This window comes from Heloderma suspectum, chromosome 1, assembly GCF_057233095.1.
Source record: "Heloderma suspectum isolate Gila_16-S chromosome 1, 16-S_ref, whole genome shotgun sequence".
NCBI lineage: Eukaryota > Metazoa > Chordata > Lepidosauria > Squamata > Helodermatidae > Heloderma > Heloderma suspectum.
This window is the reverse complement of record NC_139458.1, coordinates 190,120,616-190,140,615: the sequence shown is the minus strand read 5'-3', so window position 1 is coordinate 190,140,615 and position 20,000 is coordinate 190,120,616. Positions and strand designations below refer to the sequence as shown.

The following is a 20,000-nucleotide window of genomic DNA, read 5'->3' as shown; positions in this document are numbered from 1 at the left end:
ATCCTGTTGTGAAACAGGTGTGAAAAGTAAGATTTTAAGAATTCAAACACACCTATCTACAGTCTGCAATGTGCTTCCAACTTAGCAATAATAAACGTAGTATAATGGCTACAGTTTCGGGGGAGGGGAGACACAGTAGACTAGAGGAAAAAGTGGGCGGACTTCAGTGATATGAATATTTTTGTTTGGAATGTTTTGCGACTTTCTATTCTAAACTGTAGCCATTAAACTGTAGTCATTCAAACACTTTGCAGTCTTGGGTAGCGGTGTTTTACACTCCCATTTATACTGGTTGCTAATAATTAAGAGACATGCATTCTGTAGAGATGACTGAAAAATATTAAAAGTGGGGCTCAAACGATTATATGATGACTTATACCTCATGAGAAAGACAGAATGAAGTATCCACTCCTTTTCAGCATAATTTTTGAATGTACTAACAAGATGGAGACATAATCCTATCTCCAATAACTTCTTTGACCACTCCATAATTTACAATATCTTATGTAGGAATAACCACACAAAATGGGTACAGAAGCAACATAGACATTTTTATCTACCACGTTATGCAAATCCATTTTCAGTGAGATAATAAAATAACAGACCTTCCTGAAACAGATAGTTTTCTTTTTAATAAATGTGTCTACTGTCCTTTTCTTACTGAGAATAATGGCGAGTCATGTTTTAAATTGCAAGAAATGAAGAATGTTAAAGCTAAGGCACTATACCTCAAAAAGATTATATATACATATATAGTCTGCCATTTTAGCATACCTAACAGTAAGTCTCGCTGAAATAATTTACTCACTGCCAAGTAAACATGCATAGAAGTAAGCAGAAAGAATGTTCTCCCCCCCCCCGCAAGAATTATTGCTATTAAGATAAACAAAATGCCTGAGCACTAATCTGATGTGTCACAACTACTTCCTCCCGCTAGACTACAGTAACGCACAGAGCATTTATTCCAAAATCAGTTATATTACTATCAGAGTATCAGTGCCTGTTCCATTGCAGCCATATTGCTGTCTGTTCAGATGGTACACGCATTAGCTGCCGCCAGAACACGTTCACATGCATCTGTCCGTTAGAACAATGGACACTACATTTTAATCGCCCTGCTTAAAAAATAAAGCAAAATAAGATCTGTCACAATATAAAAACTGGCGAGGAATCACGCGAGACATCCCCGAAACGTTACATGGTCGGAGAGAAGCACACAAGCGCGCGCCCCCCTCCCCCAAAGGAGAGGCTTAACGAGACCCGTATGCTTTGATCACTGCAAACCTTTGGTCTCTCTGTCTGGCTGGCAACGAAAATTCAAAGCAGGCTCGGTCTGTGCAGACATCTTGGCGTGGTTAGGCAGACGGGAAGGGACCGGCTACCAAGCTCGCATCCCTGCGCGTTAGCACGCAAAGGGGTGTTTATTCCCCCTCGCATAGAACCCACAGACGCGCCCTGCAGCAAACCTGGGTGTAGCGGCGCTCATTATTAATGACCCGGATGAGGGAGGAAAAGCCACCTGTTGGTAATTAGCGGCGTGCGGGTGGAATTCGACCACGGAGGGATGGAGGGAGGGGGTCTAATGATGGGAGCGCCGCTAGAAACGGAGTGACATCTCCGCTCAAATGATTCTGCTGGTGTTTCGGTTCGTTTGGGCTATTCTAAGGAGGAGAGGATGCTTGGACTTCTTCGACACCTCTCCTCCCTCAGGGTCTTGAAACAGCCACTTTTCCCCGCCAAGCGCCTTCTGCGCAGTGGCCCTCCGCCTTGGGCTGAACGGCATGGCAGCCCCAGCGGTCAAACAGGTGGCCCGGGAGCTCTGCAGGACCTCCCCTGCCCCGCGCCCCCCCGCGCCCCGCAGCCTGCTTGCGCTTACGACGGGCGTCCTCGTCCTCACTGGCTTTTATGACTTCTGGAGTCCCGTATCCGGCGCCTAGGCGAAAGGGCAGCCCTGCAGCGATGAAGGCGAGCCGGGAATAGAAATGGAAGGAAACTCCTTACCCGTTCGTTGCCTCGGTGGAAGGGCGAGGCGGCCGGACGCATCCCGGTAATCCATAGCGAGTGGCGGTCCGAGTCCCTTCCCCATCAGAGAAGCAAAAGGCGACGGGGCAGGTAGGGCTTGCAGGAACTCGAGCTCGCCAGATAGATAAACAAACTGCCTCGCTGGCCAAGACAAGGAAGCTCTGCCCCCCCTCCCTCCTCCCCCTCCCCGCCCACCGCTCTGTTACAACTGGAAACTGACAAGGCAGCGGGCGCGCGTGTGGGCGCGCGCGTGTGAGTGTGCGGTTTCTACGACCCTTGGACTCGAATGGGTCGGTACCCAAACATCCTAGCGAGCGTCATGCACCTCATCGGAGACAAAGGTTAGAAAAAGAACGGTCGAGGCTCTGGGAAAGGCAGAATGCAGAGGGGAAAGTCGCCAGGGAAATCAGGCAGGGGAAAGATTGGGGGGCGGCAGGGAGGCCGTGCGAGCCTTCAGCGCTGCCACATGACTAGGCGCAGCCAATGACGTGCCCAAATAGGTCATAAAAGGTCTATTACCGAGTTGTAAATTTTCTTCAAACAAAAAGGAATTTACTGCAATTCCTTGCGGATTTTTTTTTTTTTTTTACACAGACGGATACAAACGCACTGCCCCTCCCCCGTGTGTTTCTCTCTCCCCTCCGTCCACCCCGCTTTCTCTTTCCACATTATCAGCCTCAGCACCATCGCCGTTCATTTTCCTCGACCTGACCTAGAGTATCTGTTGAATTTGGTCGAGTTATGAAGTCAAAAAATTCCCCAGGGGAGACGTTTCTAGAGAGGCGGGTGGGGAGACACGTAACGGCGGAAGAGACAGGCCCGCAATGCGAGTCTGAGGTTATTCTCCTAGCCCGGCCCAAGCACGACAGCCCGGGTCTGCGTGTGCGCAAAACCTACCCCGAAGTGTGTAAGCCTATTTGGAGCAGAACAAAAGGACGAGCACGCCCCCCCCCCCGCCGCTGCCCACTTCTCGACGTGTTATTTCCACATTGCTTCTAGGCCCCCGAGTTAGAATTGTGGCCTGCCTCATTCTGATCGTCTCTGCCCAGTTTTCTAGGTAGGCGCGGCTGGGTGATTCAATTTAAAAAACAAACCAACACCACCTTGGCGAAATCTCACGTTTAGCCTCATTTGTAATGGCAGAGGTCGCTCGTGGAAGGGTTCTCATGACATGGTTTTCGCGAAGGGCTGTTTCTAATCGTTCTGTTCGTATCTACATGTCACCGTGTTGTTTCACGACTCGGTTCGGACGAGCAAATAAACCCGCCACCTTTCTGGGTATCTCTCCCTCGTTGCAGAAAAAGCCCTCCTGCAAGATCTTCTGACTCTGCGGCTGGAATCTGAAGAGCAGGACCAAGGACCCGCCTTGGCTGGAGTCCATTGATGTGCAAAAGTAGAACTCTGCGTTCCCAAGAAGTAACCACGCTGAACTGGATCTACGCCTGGAAAGGGCGGGGCGGGGGTGTCGGTGTCGGGAGACAAACCGTCAGTTCAAAAGTTAAAACTGACTCTTCCCAACTTTTAGCTTGCGGCCTCACAAGCCTCAGCCGAGAGACGTGCACCCAGTGCGCTGTATCTCTCTACCCGCACCAGGGACACGATCCCGGTTTATTCATCTTACACAGCACTTGCAACCCTCATCGTTCTGAAGAAGTCCCGTTGAACTCCGAGCCGCGACTTGCAACTGAGTCAACGCGTGTAAGATCACGCCCTGGACATTTGCTGATGGCCCTTGGTTTTCTGTGCGAAAAACCACCCCAGAGTTATTTCAACCCAGGTACTATATTTGGACGTTAAAGTGTGAAATCGATGACACTTTCTTCCAAGGAAGATATTACGAAGGGATGTTAAGATGGGGGTTAGTAGGATCCAGGGATATTTTTACTCGCCCCTAGGTCCAGGAAAACAAGAGAGCAAAATCTCCTTTACCTGATTTTTTGCTGCCTTTCCGTATAAACCAACGGTCTCCTTTAAAAACGGCGGGGGATTGGATGATTATGGGCCATATTATGGGATTAGTTTGGAAGTGCGTTTTGTTTTAAAGGGATGGGTTCTGTCAGGTTCAGACTTGCTTGGAATTTGTTTCCAATTCAGTAATGTGATTAGGATCGGTTTGAATGTCTACAGTTCCGGTTCGTTGCCTTAAAGGAACGTAGACCAAACAGCACGGCGCCGAATTTCAACCCGTTCCCAAAATGGCCGCTTTCTTAGAAATAAACAAAACCGACAGCTTCTAGGCGGTGTGACGTTTGATGGCATTAATTAGACTTGGAATCGAGGAGAAGCAACGATTTGTGGGTGACTCTATTGATTAAATACGGTATAAACTGCGCTTATACATTTCTTAAGAACATGTGTGGACCAAACATAGAGGCTTCCCTCCTCCAAAAGCGCATATGTCTTCAGAAGTATTAACTCAGTTTTCGAATCAACACTGCATAATACCGGGTCTTCTCTCTCTCTCTCTTTTGTAGTGGGAGCGTTGGTCTGTTTTGAAAGACGCTTCAGAATATCCTCTCCCTCACCTAGGAAGAGCTTTGTGTAGCCTTAAGGCTGCAATCCTATGCGCACTTACCTGCGGGTAAGTTCCACTGAACTCAATAGGACTTCCTTTTGAATAGACAGGCCTAGGGTGGCACTGTAAGTCAACTAAGACTTGCCTTTCATTGCAATGGTGTTTTATCGAGTTTTTGTAAAGATATTTAAGGGGTTTAAATATCTTTACATGGGGGTGGACGAGGGGATCACAACCCCTCCCTTATATGGGCTCTGGAGATTCGCCTGTCTTAGATCTGCAGAACTAATCACAGGCTGACCACTGCCACGTTTTGCCGCATTTATGCAAATTCATGCACCAAATTGTTTGGTTCAGGGTTTTTGCCGCAGTCCCTCGTCTACAACGTGAACGAAGTCCCAGCCCACTAGGGCGCGGGCAACGGAATGCAATCGAGGGATGTGTTTTGGACGGGGGGCGGGGGGATTGTTCGAAAAGAGCCTCGACAATTACAGGAGTTGCTGAGATATGATTCTGCTCTTTTCTAAGCTGCTGTATTTCACAACTGTATTTCATAACTGCTGAAGTGTGGCTATAGATTAAGAAAATAATTCGAACGGACCGTGTGTGCGTGTTTTTTTAAAAGAAACAAAACAAAAGCGGCGGCGGGGTGGGGGGAAACACTGGTTAAGAAGAGATCCTTCAGATTTAATTCTGGTTAAGTGAGAACAGACTTCGACCTAGTATATTTCCTTACTAAAGCGTTATTCTGCGTCCCCGTCGGCTTCCTGTTCAGAGCATGGGAGCAGGATGGCCGTCAGGTTGCTTCAAGGGGTTTGAGACGAGCAAACAAACCACTGGCCGCCGCCAGTACTAGGAATAAATGATGACAAGGGGCAGGATTCAGCGGGAATTAAGCACTTCTGAGTGCTACTGATTTACCACCCCATTGAAATCCATAAGACTTAAAGGGGCTTAATTTTGGCCAGGTGATGTATAGCAAATGCAGCAATGTTTTCCAGTGATAAAAGACAGCGAAGGGCAGTGCAACCTGAGAGGAAGAGCAGGGGGAGAAGGGGAATATATAGTGATATCACTGTGTGCGTGTATATATATATATATATATATATATATATATATAATGCATGTTAAGAAGTTGTTCTCTTCTTGCTGGGGGGGGGGGCGTCTTTCAAGGCTTCTGCCCACTCTGGGCCCCACCCAGCAAAAATCCCCCCCCCGATTTACTCCCATGGTAAACAATTGAGTAGGAATTAGTCCGAACCACCGAAATGCCATTGATTTCAAAGGGATGGAAGTCATTTACGGTACCATTCTATGCATGTCTACACAGAAGTAAGTACCATGAAATTCAAGTCCCAGGTAAACGGGTATAGGAAGGCAGTTTTAGACTTTTTCTTTCTTTTTGGAGTATGTCCTCCTCTGGGCCATTTTCATACACAGTTTTCCTGGAGTAGACGCGTGTGTGAAAAACAACAGCATCTGAAGGGTATTGTTTCCATCAAAACAGTCAACCGGAGGCTTGCCAGGGAAGTATCTTTTTTATTTTCATGATCTGCATGATTTAAGAATGAGCCACCTCTTTAAAATTGCCAGGAGAATTCTGGTCGTTTCCTTGTACTATGATGTGGAGATGAGTAAAAGCCTGCAAACCAGGGTTGGGTTAGGCTGCTTAATACATCCCATTGAAGTGAATGGGATTTAATAGAATTAACTGCAGGCAAGATTGCTTGAAAACTAAAGAAGAAAATCCCTTCTCATTATTTGTCACTCATTTAATGAGTGTGTGTGCGCGTGTCTGTGTGCCTTTTTTGCAGAAAAAAATCTTACAGAGAATAAAGTAAAACTAAGCGGTTGGTGTGTATACATGTACAAGCCAGCAAAAACAGGATTTCACGTGTTATTGAGAATGACAGTCCCTGTAATGACTTTGGTTATTTTTCTATCCCTCCATGGTATGTTTTCAATTCTCTATAGTATTTTTCTGTTTTGATATTTTTCTAAAATCTGTTTTCTGCTTACATCCTTAGCAAAAACAAAACAAAAAACTGACACAGGCACTGGACACACCCTAGAGAAATGTAGGCACCGCGAAACCCCTGCTGTGAAATCAAGGAAGCTGTTGCCCATAACCCACAAGTGGTCATCCAGGGGAGAATCAGGCACTGTTATACCCCTTGATTGAAGATCCATAGCCATTAACTCTGTATAGGTCTCCAAGATCTGTGGCTGCTATGAACTAATGAACACAGATTGTCTCCTTGTTTTTTCACTTCCGCCCATCAGCAAGGGTTTTTAGAGTTTGCTACTTACATGGGGGCAGGGGGCAGTGGGGAAGAGCGAGAAATGCAAAACCTGATCACCCTATGAACAGGGGGGGGGGACACTGCCCCCCATTGTGGCCTGTCTTGCAGGGATGTTGTGTGGATATACGGTGTGTTGCTACTACTGCTAATGTTATCAGCACCACCAACAGTACGGCTATTGTTCTTATTATCTGCCACAGCTCTACTCATCTGAATAATTCTTCTGATTTGTATAATTAGCTTTATCTGAACTGACTGAAGTTTGGCCAAGATGGAGATGAGAAATCGCACCTAGGGAATACAAGTAAAATATTGCTGCCAAAATAATTAAAAACTATTGCAGCAGCAGCAGCAGCATTAGTAGCAAGGATGACTAATGATTCTGTTTATAAATATAGCACCAGCATTTCTGGAAAATCCTTGAAGTTTAGACTGGCAGCTGAAAAAGAAGGTTCCTCGCTATGCTTCCACTTTATCTTTAACCCAAACTACACACATGCACACAGGCTTTATGAACTAGGCAGCATGTTAGCACATTGGAAGGATAGATGGATTGCCTTGCTGGAACTAGCCAGTCCTGCATTCTGTCTCCAAGAGTGGTCAGTCAAGCAAGGATATGAGGGAGAGAGGCAGCACTTGATGCTTGTCTAGTAAGGTAGTATTGGGGATCTACAGCTCCTGGTTACAGAGGCTCCATTATTGCAGAGCGAGATCTTGAACATCTGGCTGACTGCGAAGTCCCAGTCATTTTAATGGGTTTGCTGGTGCAGCCCAACACCTTCCATGTTTACGGGGAAGTAAGGCCCACTATGTTCACAGTGGCTTCATTATTCCCAAGTGTCCATAGAATACAAGGAGAGCCCTGCTGGATCAGACCAAGGCTCCATCCAGTCCAGCATTGTGTTTGCACAGCGGCTGACCAGCTGCTCCTGGGAAACCCACAAGCAGGACATGAGAGCAACAGCACTCTCCTGCCCATGTTCCCCAGCAAGTGGAGTACGTAGGCATACTGCCTCTGAGACTGGTGGTAACACACAGCCATCAGGACCAGTAGCCCACTGACAGCCTTCTCCAGGAATTTGTCCAATCCCCTTTTCAAGCCATCAATATGGGTAGCCACAAGCTTGCAGCCCTTGTGCTCCAAGAGGCTGAAAATCATGTCACCCATACATGCCATGAAAATCAATAGTTACCTAACATTTTCTTTTGGATGTAAGGGTGAGTCCCTTCCCCTGGATCTGGGCCATGCTGTATCATGAATACGGGCATCAGATGCTTTCATGACCTGATCCTGCTTTCATTCTGCATTAAGTGTGCATCCATTTCCCAGGTTTAGACCTAAACACCTTTACTCAAAAGATGGGCTGTTGAAGGGTGACCCACAGTCTCCATATCCAAAAGACATGTGATATGGAAGTAAAGTACATTGAAACCAATAGGATTCCGTTTCCAGGTAAATGTCTACAGGACTGGGTTTCCCAAGGCCGATCGCGTCAGCCTTTCAAAGTATGTAATTGAACATTATTATTGTTATTTTTTCAGTAGAGGAGCCAACTCCCATAAGGTACAGTTAGGGGCATTCAAGGAATTCTACCGCAGATATGTAGATGAGTCTGTGCACTCGGGTTGTATCTAGATTCTGTACTCTGAATGTCGAAGGCAAAATCCTAGAACTATCAATGGGAAGATGAGAAACTATATCCTTGAATGCTTCCACAACATAGTCTCTCGGTTATTTGGCCACTCACTTAACAAAACTGTGTCTAACTCAACTGGAGAAACTTGGGCCAAGTCTCCCAGCTGTCACTCTGAATTCTGGGCTCCAGGAGGTCAGTTTGACCCCATTAATAGTTCTGCGTGAGAGGCAGAGGCGAGGGAAGAAACCTGAACATGAATATAACATTGGAATTTTTTTTTATTTCAATTCCTGATAATTAAAGATCAATGTTTAATTATTTTTTTCCTTCTACACCCCATTTTTTTCATTCAATTTCTTAATTTACTTTACAAGAAATAAAGGGGAAGGAAAATTTCAGAGATATTACAAGTGCACTTGGTTGATTTGATTCCTGAAGCACTGGATAGGTCTGAGCTGTTTGTCTTTGAAACAGAAAAGAACCCCCACCCCCCAGAAAGCCCAGGCACAAAATTGCCCCACTATCACATTCCAGGTGAAGGCCAGGGGGAAAAGATGCAGCAGCCACTAAGTGGGACTCCACCTAGGGTGCCCCGTGCAGTAACAAGTAAAATAGACTCTCACCTAGTACAGAAATGTCGTAAGGTAGCTTAAAAGACAAGGTCGGACCCTTGCAACAAAGGTGCCTGAGTAGCAGTAGTAGTAATAGTAGTGAAGGAGGCCCGGAGAAGCGCCTTGGGATGCTCCATTGTCTTTCGCCAAGGTTCTGAGGAGAACCTTAGTTCGTTGGGCCTTCCACTCTTCCTTCTAGATCCCCGCGGGTTTCCTTTTTGCCGTCCTCTCCTTCCTTTCCCTCTGGCCTGGCAGCTGGGAATTTGTCCTTGTTGTTCTCTTTTTTCCATTTCATCCTCCTGTTCTGAAACCAGATCTTTACCTGCCTCTCGGTGAGTCCTAGCGCGTGGGAGACCTCGATCCTCCTTTTCCTGGTCAGGTAGGGATTAAAGAGGAACTCCTTTTCCAGCTCTAGAGTTTGGAAGCGACTGTATGTTTGTCTCCCTCTCCTCCTACCTGGAGCTGCTGTTGGAACAAAAAGTGCAGCAATTCTTAACCACAACAGCAGACAACAACACGCACGCGCACCCCCCAGCGCACTATCCCGGGTGCTTAGAGATCTGCAGAACATCCTAAACTTATTTACTGGAAACAAGTCCCAGAGGATCTTTCTGAGGCACGAGGGAATAAGTCTCACTGGACACAGTTTCCAGTGCACAAACATAGGCTTGGGCCGGTCTCTTCAAAGCCTACTTGTTTTTCAGCTAAGAAATTTAACTGAGGCCAAGTCGGTTTAAACCCAAGTAGACCAGAAGGGGTGCTTGAGCCCAAGCCACTCTAACACCCAGCTCGAATAGCTTAATTCTACTTCTGCAGTATTATTATCTGTTCGATGGTTTGTTCAATCCCCACCCACACCCACCCCGTTCAAAACATTCGTGGCTTGGGCTGTCCGGTAAATCGTGAAATAATATTAATCGGAGAGGTGGAAAGATTTGTATCAAGTGTGTTGTTAACGGGAAATAATAACAACAGGAGTAATATTGTGCAACTATAGGCGAGGAAGAAAGAATCGAGGGAAGGGAGGAGAAAGGAAGGAAGGAAGGAAGAATAAAGAAGGAAAGAAAGGCAAAGAAAGAGAAATTGAATTGATGGCTAGTAGATTGTGTCTTATTGTGGAGGAAACATGAATCCCACACACATAGGATTTCAACGAACAGAAAGGGAGAAAGATCGAGCGAAAGAAAAGAAGAAAGAAAGACGGAAGGGAAGGGAAGGAAAGTGAAAGGAGCCCTGGGTCGCCGCAGCCGCGAGAAGCGAAGCGAGGGGAAGGGAATTTCGCCTGCGCCCAACCTTGTGGTCTCATCCAGGGAAACATTGGAGACGGAGACGCGCCCTGACTTAAGTGCTCTGGGTCGTCGCCAATATTAGCACTGGACGATTTACAGTCAGGATACTGGACCAGCTCGGCCTCTTGCTGCGTCGTAAAGATCGGCTGTCCCTGTAAGTTATCGTATCCGTAAAACTTGGCCGGGTCCCCAGGACAAGGCAGGCCGGCGCAAGGGGCCTGCGGGACCAGCGGCGGCGGCGGCGGCGGCGGGTAGGCGGAGGGGCTGCCCGCAGCCAGGTGGTGCTGGTGGGGCGAGTGGTAGTATTCCGGCCCGCTGCCCCCCGAGCCGGGCGCTGACGGCGGCGGCGGCGGCGGGAAGCCCGAGGCGGCGGCGGCGGCGGCGGCGGCGGCGGCGCTATTCCCGTAGAGCAGGGCGGCGGCGGCGGCCGCGGCCGCGGCGGGCGCAAAATGACAGTCGTAGTAAGCGGGGTTGATGGGCGGCTCGCCCCCTCCCGCCGCCGCCGCCGCCGCCGCCGCCTTGTACTTGGAGTAGAGCGGATTGACGAAGTAGGAACTCATCGGAGGGCGGGGGGCGAGCGGAGGAGCCACCAGGAGCAGCCGCCGCGGGAGGAGGAGCCGCCGCCGCCGCCGGGCCAGGGGAGGCCCGCGGAACCGCTGCCCGCCGCGGCCGCTCCCCGGCTGCTGGGCCCGGCTCGCTCCGGCGGCTGCCTCGGCGGACGCGCTGCTGGCGACCAGAGCTGGGCTCGGACCGCTCGCGACTGACCTGCCTCAGTGCTTTCACTATTTCCTATTAGGCGCACTCAGGCCGCCCCGCCGCCACGCACTCACGGGGGCCGGAGTTCAGGGCAAGGCAGCGGGAGGGCTGGTCGGCCTCGCTTGGCGCGCGCACCTCCCGAGGCGCAAAACGGGGCCCCGGAATGCGTAAGGAAGGAAGGAAGGAAGGAAGGAAGGAAGGAAAGGAAGACCCCAGCCAGCCAAGCCGCCGAAGCTGCCCAGCGGCTGCTCCGCCAAGCAGCCGCCCCCGCCCGCGCCCGCGCCCGCGCCATTCCCCCCGGCGGTGCGAGCGCTGATTGGGAAGCGCATATTTCTCTGGAACTCACGGAGCAGAAAGAGAGAGAGAGACAGAGATCTGGGCAGATAAAGGGTGCCGTTTGAGCTGCTGGCCAGGAAAGCCAGAGTAAAGCCCAAGTTTATGAGGGGGAGGCGGAGAGGGAGAGAGAACTTTCCCGAGCGCAAGAGAGGTGTTTTGGGGACAACCAGTGGCGGAAGCTTGGGAGGGAGACAGGAATGGTTGTCGGTTTTGTCTGAGCCGATTTCTAGGCCAAGGGTTAAGCGATCCTTAGATCCTAACATCACGGAAACATGAAGGCCTCCTAAAGAAGCCAGTGCCTCTGAACATGTGAAAAGTGTCGACCAACTCCCCCTCGCATGTGGGATCAGGGAAGAGGGCCTCCGCTTCCGGATCAAAGGGCATGACTTTCAGGCAAGCTGGAGCGGTGACACTGGTTTGTTGTGGTGGTCTGGGGAGATTTTCTTAAAAAGCACATTAACCAGCGGCATTGGAGGGGGGAGGGTGCAGTTTCCCGCGCTCAAATCCAATGGTGCGGGTAAAGTGCAGGCCCAGAAGGTCATAAACCATCAAAGGGGACAAGGGCAGCGGGGGGGGGGGGCAGGGAAAGCAGAGGGGAGTGACAGCGACGTCGGCTCAGTCCGCATCTCGGGGAACTCAGTGGCCGTTTGCGGCTGATTTCAGCGGCGTGCGGACGTCAGCCGGGCAGTGCGCGCAACAGGCTGCCTTGCTCCTGTCCAACCGCCGTGTGCTGCGACGTATTTCCCCATAAGAGCTGGGGAGGCGGTTGGAATGGGGAAGTGCAAATCAAACCAAGTCAAATCGGGGCCTCGGAAGTGGGTCTCCGGTTAGTAGGCCGATTGCAAATGAAATGCCCATTTACCCTTGACGCAGCGCGAGCCTGGCTGCAGATCCCGGATTAATTGATACTTAATGGAAGTCATGCCCATGAATATGCTTTCCATCATTTCACTCTCGGTGGACGTCATTAGCTAAGCCAAGCGAGCGAGCGGGAGGGGAGGGGAGGGGAGGGGAGGGGAGGGGAGCGGGCCGGGGGTCGGAGCGAGAGCGGCTGGCTGAGCAGCCCTGGGATAGCTGCAGCTCGGAATCCAAAACCGAGGCTTGCGTCCCCCCGCCCCCGAGGGAGGCGGAGCGGGGAGGCGCCGCAGGATCGCGCCGTCCTTTTGCACTGCTGGCTGCTCCGTACGCGCCGTTGCCCTCTCTGCGGTGCCTGTCCTCTCCGAAAGCAAGGCGGGCTTGGGCCCAGGCTGGCGTCGCTGTTCTGTCCGGGGAGGCAGCGGCTAGGGAGGGGCTCTCCGCCTTGGCCCGGGCTTTTGAGGCAGACGGGTGGATCCCGTCGTGGAAGGGATCCCGAGGATCCCAGCCGCTCCACAGGGCTTCAGAGTAGACGTCCCTAGGTTGCATGCGCGGGGTCCCCGTGGTCAGAACAACGGCTGAAGAGGGAAGCCGTGGCCCCGCGTGGACTGCAGTGATCTAGACAGGTTCCGAAGTGCAATCCACTAACAGAGTTTGCCTTCCATCGCTGGAAAAGTGGTGGTGGAGGGTTATGCATTTATTTTTGCGGGGGCGGGCGGGCGGCCGTTCCAACCTTCAGATTACATGTAATCAATTCCAGTCCGATCTGGCTCCACTACAAAAACGATATGGGTAAATTATAACAAAAAGTCAAATAGAAAAGCATGCTAGGCAGTCTGGCGTGAGTCACATACAGTATTTGTGGCTACACAACAGAACCTCACGTTTCTTTCTTTTTTCTTCCTTTCTTCCTTTCTCTCTCTCTCTCTCTTTCTCTCTCCATCCCACATCAATTCCTCTCGCTTCCTCGGCTTTTTTTTTTTTACACCCCCCCCCCCCCCGACACTTTTGTTTGGGTAACCCAACTGAATTTCCCGTGGCATAAAATTTATTCTGTGGCTTCCTTTAAGGAGGATTCGAATTACTAAGGAAAGACGCGGGCTTGCAAGGGAGAATCTTTCCGAGGGAAGGAAAATATTGAAACGCAGTGTTGGGGTGGGGGAGGTAGATAAGGTATCTGGGAAACTTCCCCACCCCTCCCTCCAGCTTTTGAAGACCACAGAGGACCACCAAGCGTGTCTGCAGCTCGCCGTCTTGCTCCTCAATGCTGTGACACGGTTCGATTGACCACCAAACCATGCCACTTGCATTGCTCAAAGTATGGTTCCTCTGTGCAGTAAAATTGGCATGCTCCAGACTCAGAGTGAATGTGAGTTTCTTTGTTTTTTAATCTGCAGACGCAGTCCTCAGCTTTATAAACTTTTCCCCACTGTTGACAGACTGCTCCAGTGCAATAACAACTGGGATATTTCTGGCCAAACTCTAAAATCCGTAAGAACCGAGAAACACAACTGAAGACCCAACACAGCACCTTCTTAGAATGGTTTCCTGGAATATATGATTCCTCCACTATCTTCAGAGAATGTGCTTTTCTGGGTTGACTAAGACTGCAATTCTAGCCCCATTTATCTGAGAATAAGCCTAACTGAAAATGGGATTTACTGCTGAGTACACATGCATAGGATTGAATAATAAATACATTAAACCTAGCTATTAAAGCAAGTCCCTTTCTGTTTATTAACCATAGTTAGTAGCAGCCCTCTGGTGTGTTCATTTTTACTCTGACTCTCATGTAGGACCCAGAAGTGGGGATGGGCTGTCAAATACAAGGTTAATGGCAATGCAAAAGAGGATTTTTGTCTCTTGTGAACCCCTTTAAGAAAAAAATAGAACCCCCAAATACAGTTTCCACATTCACAGAGAGGCCTTTATGATGATTCTCCTCTTACTTTGGGTTAGTCCTGAGTCTAATGTTTGTCTAACAGTTTATATAAGACTTTATATTTTCTGAGTTTGAAAACTGATCACAGGAACAGAGGAGAAATAGCTAGACACATTGAAAACCAAGGTAGAATATTTTCTGATGGTAAAAACAACAACCCAAAATTAAGTTGTTTCCTGTTGTTTCCATCAGATGTTGGAACAACATGAATCCTTCGTGTTATATAAAACCTGTAGGAGATTATCTATCTATCTATCTATCTATCTATATATGGGGTTTCCCAAGGACTTCCTGTTGGAATTTTAAATATAACAGAATCACCAGAACTCACCAGAAGACACAGATTTTTCTTTTACACATCTATGTAATAATTAAGTTGGGTGACATGGTGTATACTTTTAGAGGTGGTGACTGCATAGAACTCCCAGTGTAATTAGTTCGATCATTGTAAAGAATGGTCATGTTCATTTATTTTTGGCTACAAACACCAAATCTATGGATTTAAAAACAACAACCACAGCCTATACATATTTTAATAAATACATAATCCTGGTCAGATACAGAAAATTATCAGAGAATGGAGCAACACCGCCCTCTAGTGGTGGAATGAAAGCTTGGCCAGCAATCCAGGTTCATGTCACATGTTTATGCTTTTTCTACAATGACTGTGAAAGAAATGTATTGGCTTTTAATTTCCATAAATTATAGATCCCCCCCCCCCCGCCGCCGCCGCCCACAAGTATGTTTTCCGTTGGCTAAAGATTACTAAAGTCATGCAAATAAAAATTAAAATCCAAGGAGCGTGCAATTATTACAAAGAATGATCAGTATTTTTCAAAGAAGAATCTTCATATTCACCAATAAGAAGGGGCCATTGCATATATGCGCAGTCCTACATCTTGAGTGAAGGGGAAATCATTTCAATGAATGTACAATCTTGCCTTTTCTTAGCAAGAGGATAGGCTTATTTAATTCATAGGTGATTTTCCTTCACCAAACAGATGTTTTCTTCTAGCCTAATGAAGTTGGAATAATATATTAAAATGACAGAAGAAGTCCATGGCTGTTTTGATGGAGATTGTATGAAATCAAACCTTTCATCTAGGCTTTTTGGGGGGTATGTTTTGTTTTCATGTTCATAACCATTCTGCCTTGAACTTGTCTATTTCATTATTTCTCACACTGCCCTTGTTGGAGAACTGGTCAATTTCGTTTATCACGCTTACACTTGGGTTTTTAATATCAAATGTTTTTGTTTTATTGAGAAACTTAACATAACCAACCAAACAAACAAAAACAACTGGACTTTTAACAAATATTAACCTGCTGATTGAAAGGGAGTGCTGGTTCATATTTTTTCCAAGGAGTTCAAGCCACGTACCTCGGTTGTGGTGCCATTTTGAAATGAATAAACATGGACTTGGGTCAGACCATGGCAAGTTTAGATTCTGTTCCATCCTAGCCAAAGGGACTGGAATCAAAGGTTCTCCTGCAGGAAGGTGTGCCTTTTTCCAGGTCTGCAACCCAAACCCAGTAGTTCTGTACACAAATGCTCACACCGTCCGTGTCTCTTCCAATAGGATCCCTAGATTTTTTTTTAATGGCTTCTGATCCACGTCCACCGGCAAACACAACCAAATTCATTTTCATCCATTTTCATCGTCTCCCGTCCTCAGACTTCGCTGTCTAAACCTGTTGTCTCCCTTCATCGGGTGACCTGTTGACGTTTATAGTCCAGGATTTTAAGGCCTGGTTTTGTCTGCATTGGTGTTTTACCCTAACAAACACAAACATCAAAATAAGATGGTCTCAAAGAAAAAAGCGCCAGTGCAAATCGTAAACTCATTAGGTCCAGACGTCTAGCCTTCTTAATGGCTTTATTATACCTCTGCTCTTCCTGTTTTAAAAACGAATTATAGGTATAGGGTTGAAAATGAATGGAGACGAAATGCAGCACCTTTTCCTAGGCCTTTATCGCTATGCGTCTTTGGGGGGGAGGGGGGAGGAAGGGGGAAGTGACCTAACAAACATCTACAGACCCAACATACACACACACACACACACACACACATGTGTCTCTGCGACTTCCATCATCTTAAATCTTTTAAAATTGCTCAAGAGGCCACGTTTATTTCTAGATTCTGAATTTAAATGCTTTCTCACATCAGAACAATGATCTCCTTCTCCTTCTTTAAAAGATTCCAGAATCCTCTCTCTCCCCCTACTATATATAAACTACTTTGTGTAGGGTGTGTGCCTGTACACAAGGTAGGATCCAGTCAAACTTTAACAGCTCGAAGTTGCATTCATTGCAATTACATAGTTACGCATGTGCTTAAACTTCTCCCACCGAAATCAACGGACTTCAGAATCAGCCAATGGGACTTCAAAATCGTTCTGAAAAAGTACTTAGCCTAGATATATTTGTATATGTATGTGACACACATACACGCATTCATATAAAGCCATTTCGATTGACGTTTGATCAACGGGGGGGGGGGCGCTATTGTTAAATAACTACACGCTAACACTGGCGCAGAGCTGATCATGCCAAAGTGGAATCTATCTATTTCAAACGTATTTTCATTTTCGAGTTTTCCAAACGCGCATGAGTTTGAATGGGGGACATGGAGACAGAGGCAACAATGATAAATAAGTCAACTTCAGTCCTCTTTATGGATAGCTCGGTTTGTCTTACGAGCCCCCCACATGTCACTGAGATGAGATTGCGAAACGGATTGTTTGTTATTCAGATGTTTATTTTTATTTTGTTTTATTTTTAGAAAGGAAACCAACCTTATACCTCCAGCGGCCGTAAACTAGGCGTATCCACAATGTACAATTCCTATCGCAGCTCACGGTGTCCTTCTCAGAAGAGAAGGTCGCAGGCTATGATCTCGGACTAGACTCTCTGGGTAATTACTGGGACGCTGCATCTCCACATTTATCGTGTTGCCTTAGATTGTTCTGCTGCTCCGCTGCTGTGGACGGGCAGACACGTCAGGTTCAAATATGAAAGATCTCATCTGAGGTGGGGGTGGGAACCTACATGCTCACAGTACACCTGCAATACGCTTAGAAGATCTGCTTGAATCCTTCCTGTGTCGGATCCGATTTGTACAGTACTCAGGAGTGGAAGATAAGCCTTTATGGCTGGAGAGCCCTTGCCCTGTCTCTATAGGGACTTCCTGCGAGTTGTGTGGTGTGTCCTACAGAAGAGAGTATTAGGAGCAGTGACTTTTAGGATGGTTTGAAAGGTAAATATCTAGCCATGCAAAGAGAAGTCAAAGGCCTGAGGACGCGCGCGCATGCAGACACGCAGCACAAGCTCATTCCCACGCACCCCCTTTCCCCTCTTCTTCTAAACTCGGGGACTTTCACATGATCAGGTCAGTCTTTATTACATAACCTATGACAATTACACACACACGAAAGTCCTTAGGTACTGTCACAGGCGAAAGTCAATATGGACGGATGCTGAGGACTGTTAAGTCGAAGAACGCTGGGCCTACGAAAGTGAATACTGTTTCAAGTACCACTCTTAATACAGTTCGCCGAAGAAGGAAACCCCTCTAACTGGCACGTTTCTTGCCAAGCAAAACGGGCAGGAGGAGGGAGATGGACAGCGGCTGGGTTTTCTTTTGCATGTCTGGGATATGCGAGCCTTTACCGTTGGGAGGCTCCTAATCATTCAAAAAGTCGCCTTTCCCTTTATTCTGAAAAAAGCGAATTTTTCTGACTTCACTCTGGGAAATTATCTCCTTCCCCGCCTCTCTATCTCCTTCTCCTTCTCTAGACTAGATCATTTGGAAGGAGCATGTCAAACATTTAATATTTAGATAAAGACCCCCAAACTAGACGTACACTCACAATATCTTAAAACCAAACAGGAGGTGAGGGGAAAGAAGTAACACATTCTCCAGCGAGAAAAGGACTCCCCCCACATATTTTCCTCTCCAAAATATCCTGACAACAGACCACATTCACTGGTATCTAAAACAACAAAACCCCACCAGCTGGACTGAAAGTTCTGGGTCAATGCACCTGGGAAAATAATAATAATATTAACAATATTAACAATAATTAGTAGCTATAATTTTGTATGTATGTATGAGTGTTTTAATAGAAATCCCAGTGCATTTCCACACGCGCGCGCGCGCGCACACACACACACACACACACTAAGGCGCTAGTCCCCTTTATTGCCTTTCTCCTTGTTCATCTTTTTCATTTTCATTCTTCGGTTCTGGAACCATATTTTGACCTGTCTCTCTGTAAGGTTTAAAATCCTAGCCACTTCGTAACGGCGATCTCGGGTGAGGTACATATTAAAGAGGAATTCCTTTTCCAGTTCCAGAGTTTGGAATTTTGTGTAAGGGCATCGCTTTTTCCTCGTGGAACGAGCATGAATCCAGTTTGCGGCAGGATTATCTGGAAAAGGGGGGAAAAACATAAGAGAGGGGAGAAAAGAAGGGGGAAGGTTAGGGTTTGGAGGGGGAAGAGGGGCAGACGCCGAAGGGGGGTAGCGGGGAGGGAGGAGAAAGGTCGTTAAATTAATTTAACGAAGGATGCCTGCTCTTTTCACGATCGAGGCGGAATTATCATAAAAGCTTGAATGGCCCAGTCTGTTTACTGTACAAATGATGTCTTCTTGATAGTGGTAGGTGGTTATGGGGAGCCCTTTTTTATGGGTGCTTGCTGCTGCTTGAGCTCGGGTAGGCGTCTAGACGTTTTTATAGGTTAGTAAAACTATCAGTTTTGCACATTGGAGCCTTACAGGTTTGGGCAATAAATCAAAGCGGGCTGCAATTTCTTTTCTTTCTCTCCCTCTCCCGCGCTTTGAAAAAGACTTACTTGGGTCAAGTTGCTGCTGCTGCTGCTTCTCCTCCTTCAGATCGCCGCTCGGGCTGGGATTGCGGCTGCAGCCAGACGCGGGCCGGGCCGGGTTGGCGCTGCTGCTGGCGGCGGCGGCGGCGGCGGCGGCGGCGGCGACAGTGGCGGCGGCGCTGGCGAGGGGCTGAGCCCCGTTGCTCGCCGCCGCCGCCGCCGCCTTCTCGCGGGGCTCTGCCAGGAAGGGGCTGCACGTGTACTCGGACCCAGCGATCCCGGGGGGCTCCCGGGACGAGGAACACTCAGTCCTTGTGGAAGGAGACGCGGCGGCGGCAGAGGAGGAGGAGGAAGGGGCCGCGGAAGCGGCGGCGGCGGCTCCGGTCTCGGGCTTGATGATCCCGTAGTGGCGTCCGGCGGAGGCGCCTGAGCCGGCGGGAGCGAGGGCGGCGGCGGCGGCGGCGAGGTTGGCGCTGTTGGTGCCTGCGCTGCTGGGGCTGTTGGGGAAGGAGGCGAAGGGCTCGATCCAGGAGCGCACGTATCTGCCACCGCCGCCGCCGCCGCCGCCCTCGCCCGGCCCCCCTAAGTGGGGCTGGGGCAGGTACGGGTGGTAGAGGGCGGGCATGGGCGCCGCCGACGGCTGCGGGTGGACGGCGGACCACGAGGCGGAGAAGACGGCGGACTTGGGCGCGAAGCTGCAGGAGGCGAAATCCGAGCCCTCGGCCACCACACCTGAAGGTGGCCTGGGGGACGAATGGTGCCCTCCCTGCAGGAACCGGCCAGCGCCGCCGCCGCCGCCGCCGCCGTACACTTCCTCGCTGTCGTGGCCTATGAGAGAATCGACATAGTAGTTACTGAGGGCGCCGCTCGACGACATTTTTCGCAGGCTCCCTCCGTAGCAGGGCAT

General features: G+C 48.7%; 3 protein-coding genes and 1 long non-coding RNA gene across 6 annotated transcripts in view; 1 reads left to right on the top strand and 3 right to left on the bottom strand.

Moving 5' to 3' along the window:
* Window positions 1-2,095, bottom strand: part of HOXD3 (homeobox D3) — a 50,623-nt gene extending 48,528 nt beyond the window's left edge. The window contains exon 1 of the mRNA XM_084813691.1: window positions 2,002-2,095. The gene's annotated coding sequence lies outside the window, so the exon portion shown is untranslated. The remainder of the gene's footprint in view (window positions 1-2,001) is intronic.
* Window positions 2,096-2,226: 131 nt separating this feature from the next.
* LOC146358549 (uncharacterized) lies at window positions 2,227-5,136 on the top strand. The gene is made up of 3 exons (XR_014787105.1): window positions 2,227-2,363; window positions 3,321-3,799; window positions 4,497-5,136. It is a non-coding gene; the product is annotated as an uncharacterized LOC146358549 (long non-coding RNA).
* A 3,602-nt stretch (window positions 5,137-8,738) lies between these two features.
* Window positions 8,739-11,448, bottom strand: HOXD8 (homeobox D8). 2 transcript variants are annotated; one of them, XM_084813667.1, is made up of 2 exons: window positions 10,382-11,448; window positions 8,739-9,553 (listed from the first exon to the last, which is right to left on the bottom strand). In XM_084813667.1, exons 1-2 carry the CDS (start codon window positions 10,935-10,937, stop codon window positions 9,255-9,257), a joined length of 855 nt encoding a protein of 284 aa, XP_084669793.1. In that variant the 5' UTR covers window positions 10,938-11,448; the 3' UTR covers window positions 8,739-9,254. The 2 variants fall into 2 exon arrangements, with proteins under 2 accessions (XP_084669793.1, XP_084669802.1); XM_084813676.1 differs by having other exon boundaries at window positions 8,739-9,550; window positions 10,382-10,937.
* A 4,056-nt stretch (window positions 11,449-15,504) lies between these two features.
* On the bottom strand, window positions 15,505-20,000 carry HOXD9 (homeobox D9). 2 transcript variants are annotated; one of them, XM_084813623.1, is made up of 3 exons: window positions 19,121-20,000; window positions 17,063-18,697; window positions 15,505-16,043 (listed from the first exon to the last, which is right to left on the bottom strand). In XM_084813623.1, the coding sequence occupies exons 1-2, from the start codon at window positions 19,998-20,000 to the stop codon at window positions 18,456-18,458; spliced, it is 1,122 nt and encodes a 373-aa protein (XP_084669749.1). In that variant the 3' UTR covers window positions 15,505-16,043; window positions 17,063-18,455. The 2 variants fall into 2 exon arrangements, with proteins under 2 accessions (XP_084669749.1, XP_084669755.1); XM_084813629.1 differs by lacking the exon at window positions 15,505-16,043 and having other exon boundaries at window positions 18,456-18,697; window positions 19,121-19,218; window positions 19,285-19,970.

Coding starts and splice junctions, on each gene's coding strand:
- HOXD8 (XM_084813667.1), bottom strand. CDS start 10,937: ATGAGTTCCTACTTCGTCAATCCGCTCTACTCCAAGTACAAGGCGGCG. Junction 9,554..10,381: donor TCCCTGGATGAGACCACAAG/GTTGGGCGCAGG, acceptor TTGTTCCAACAG/CAGCTCCAGGTAGGAGGAGA.
- HOXD9 (XM_084813623.1), bottom strand. CDS start 20,000: ATGCCCTGCTACGGAGGGAGCCTGCGAAAAATGTCGTCGAGCGGCGCC. Junction 18,698..19,120: donor GCAGCAGCAACTTGACCCAA/GTAAGTCTTTTT, acceptor CCCCTTTTCCAG/ATAATCCTGCCGCAAACTGG.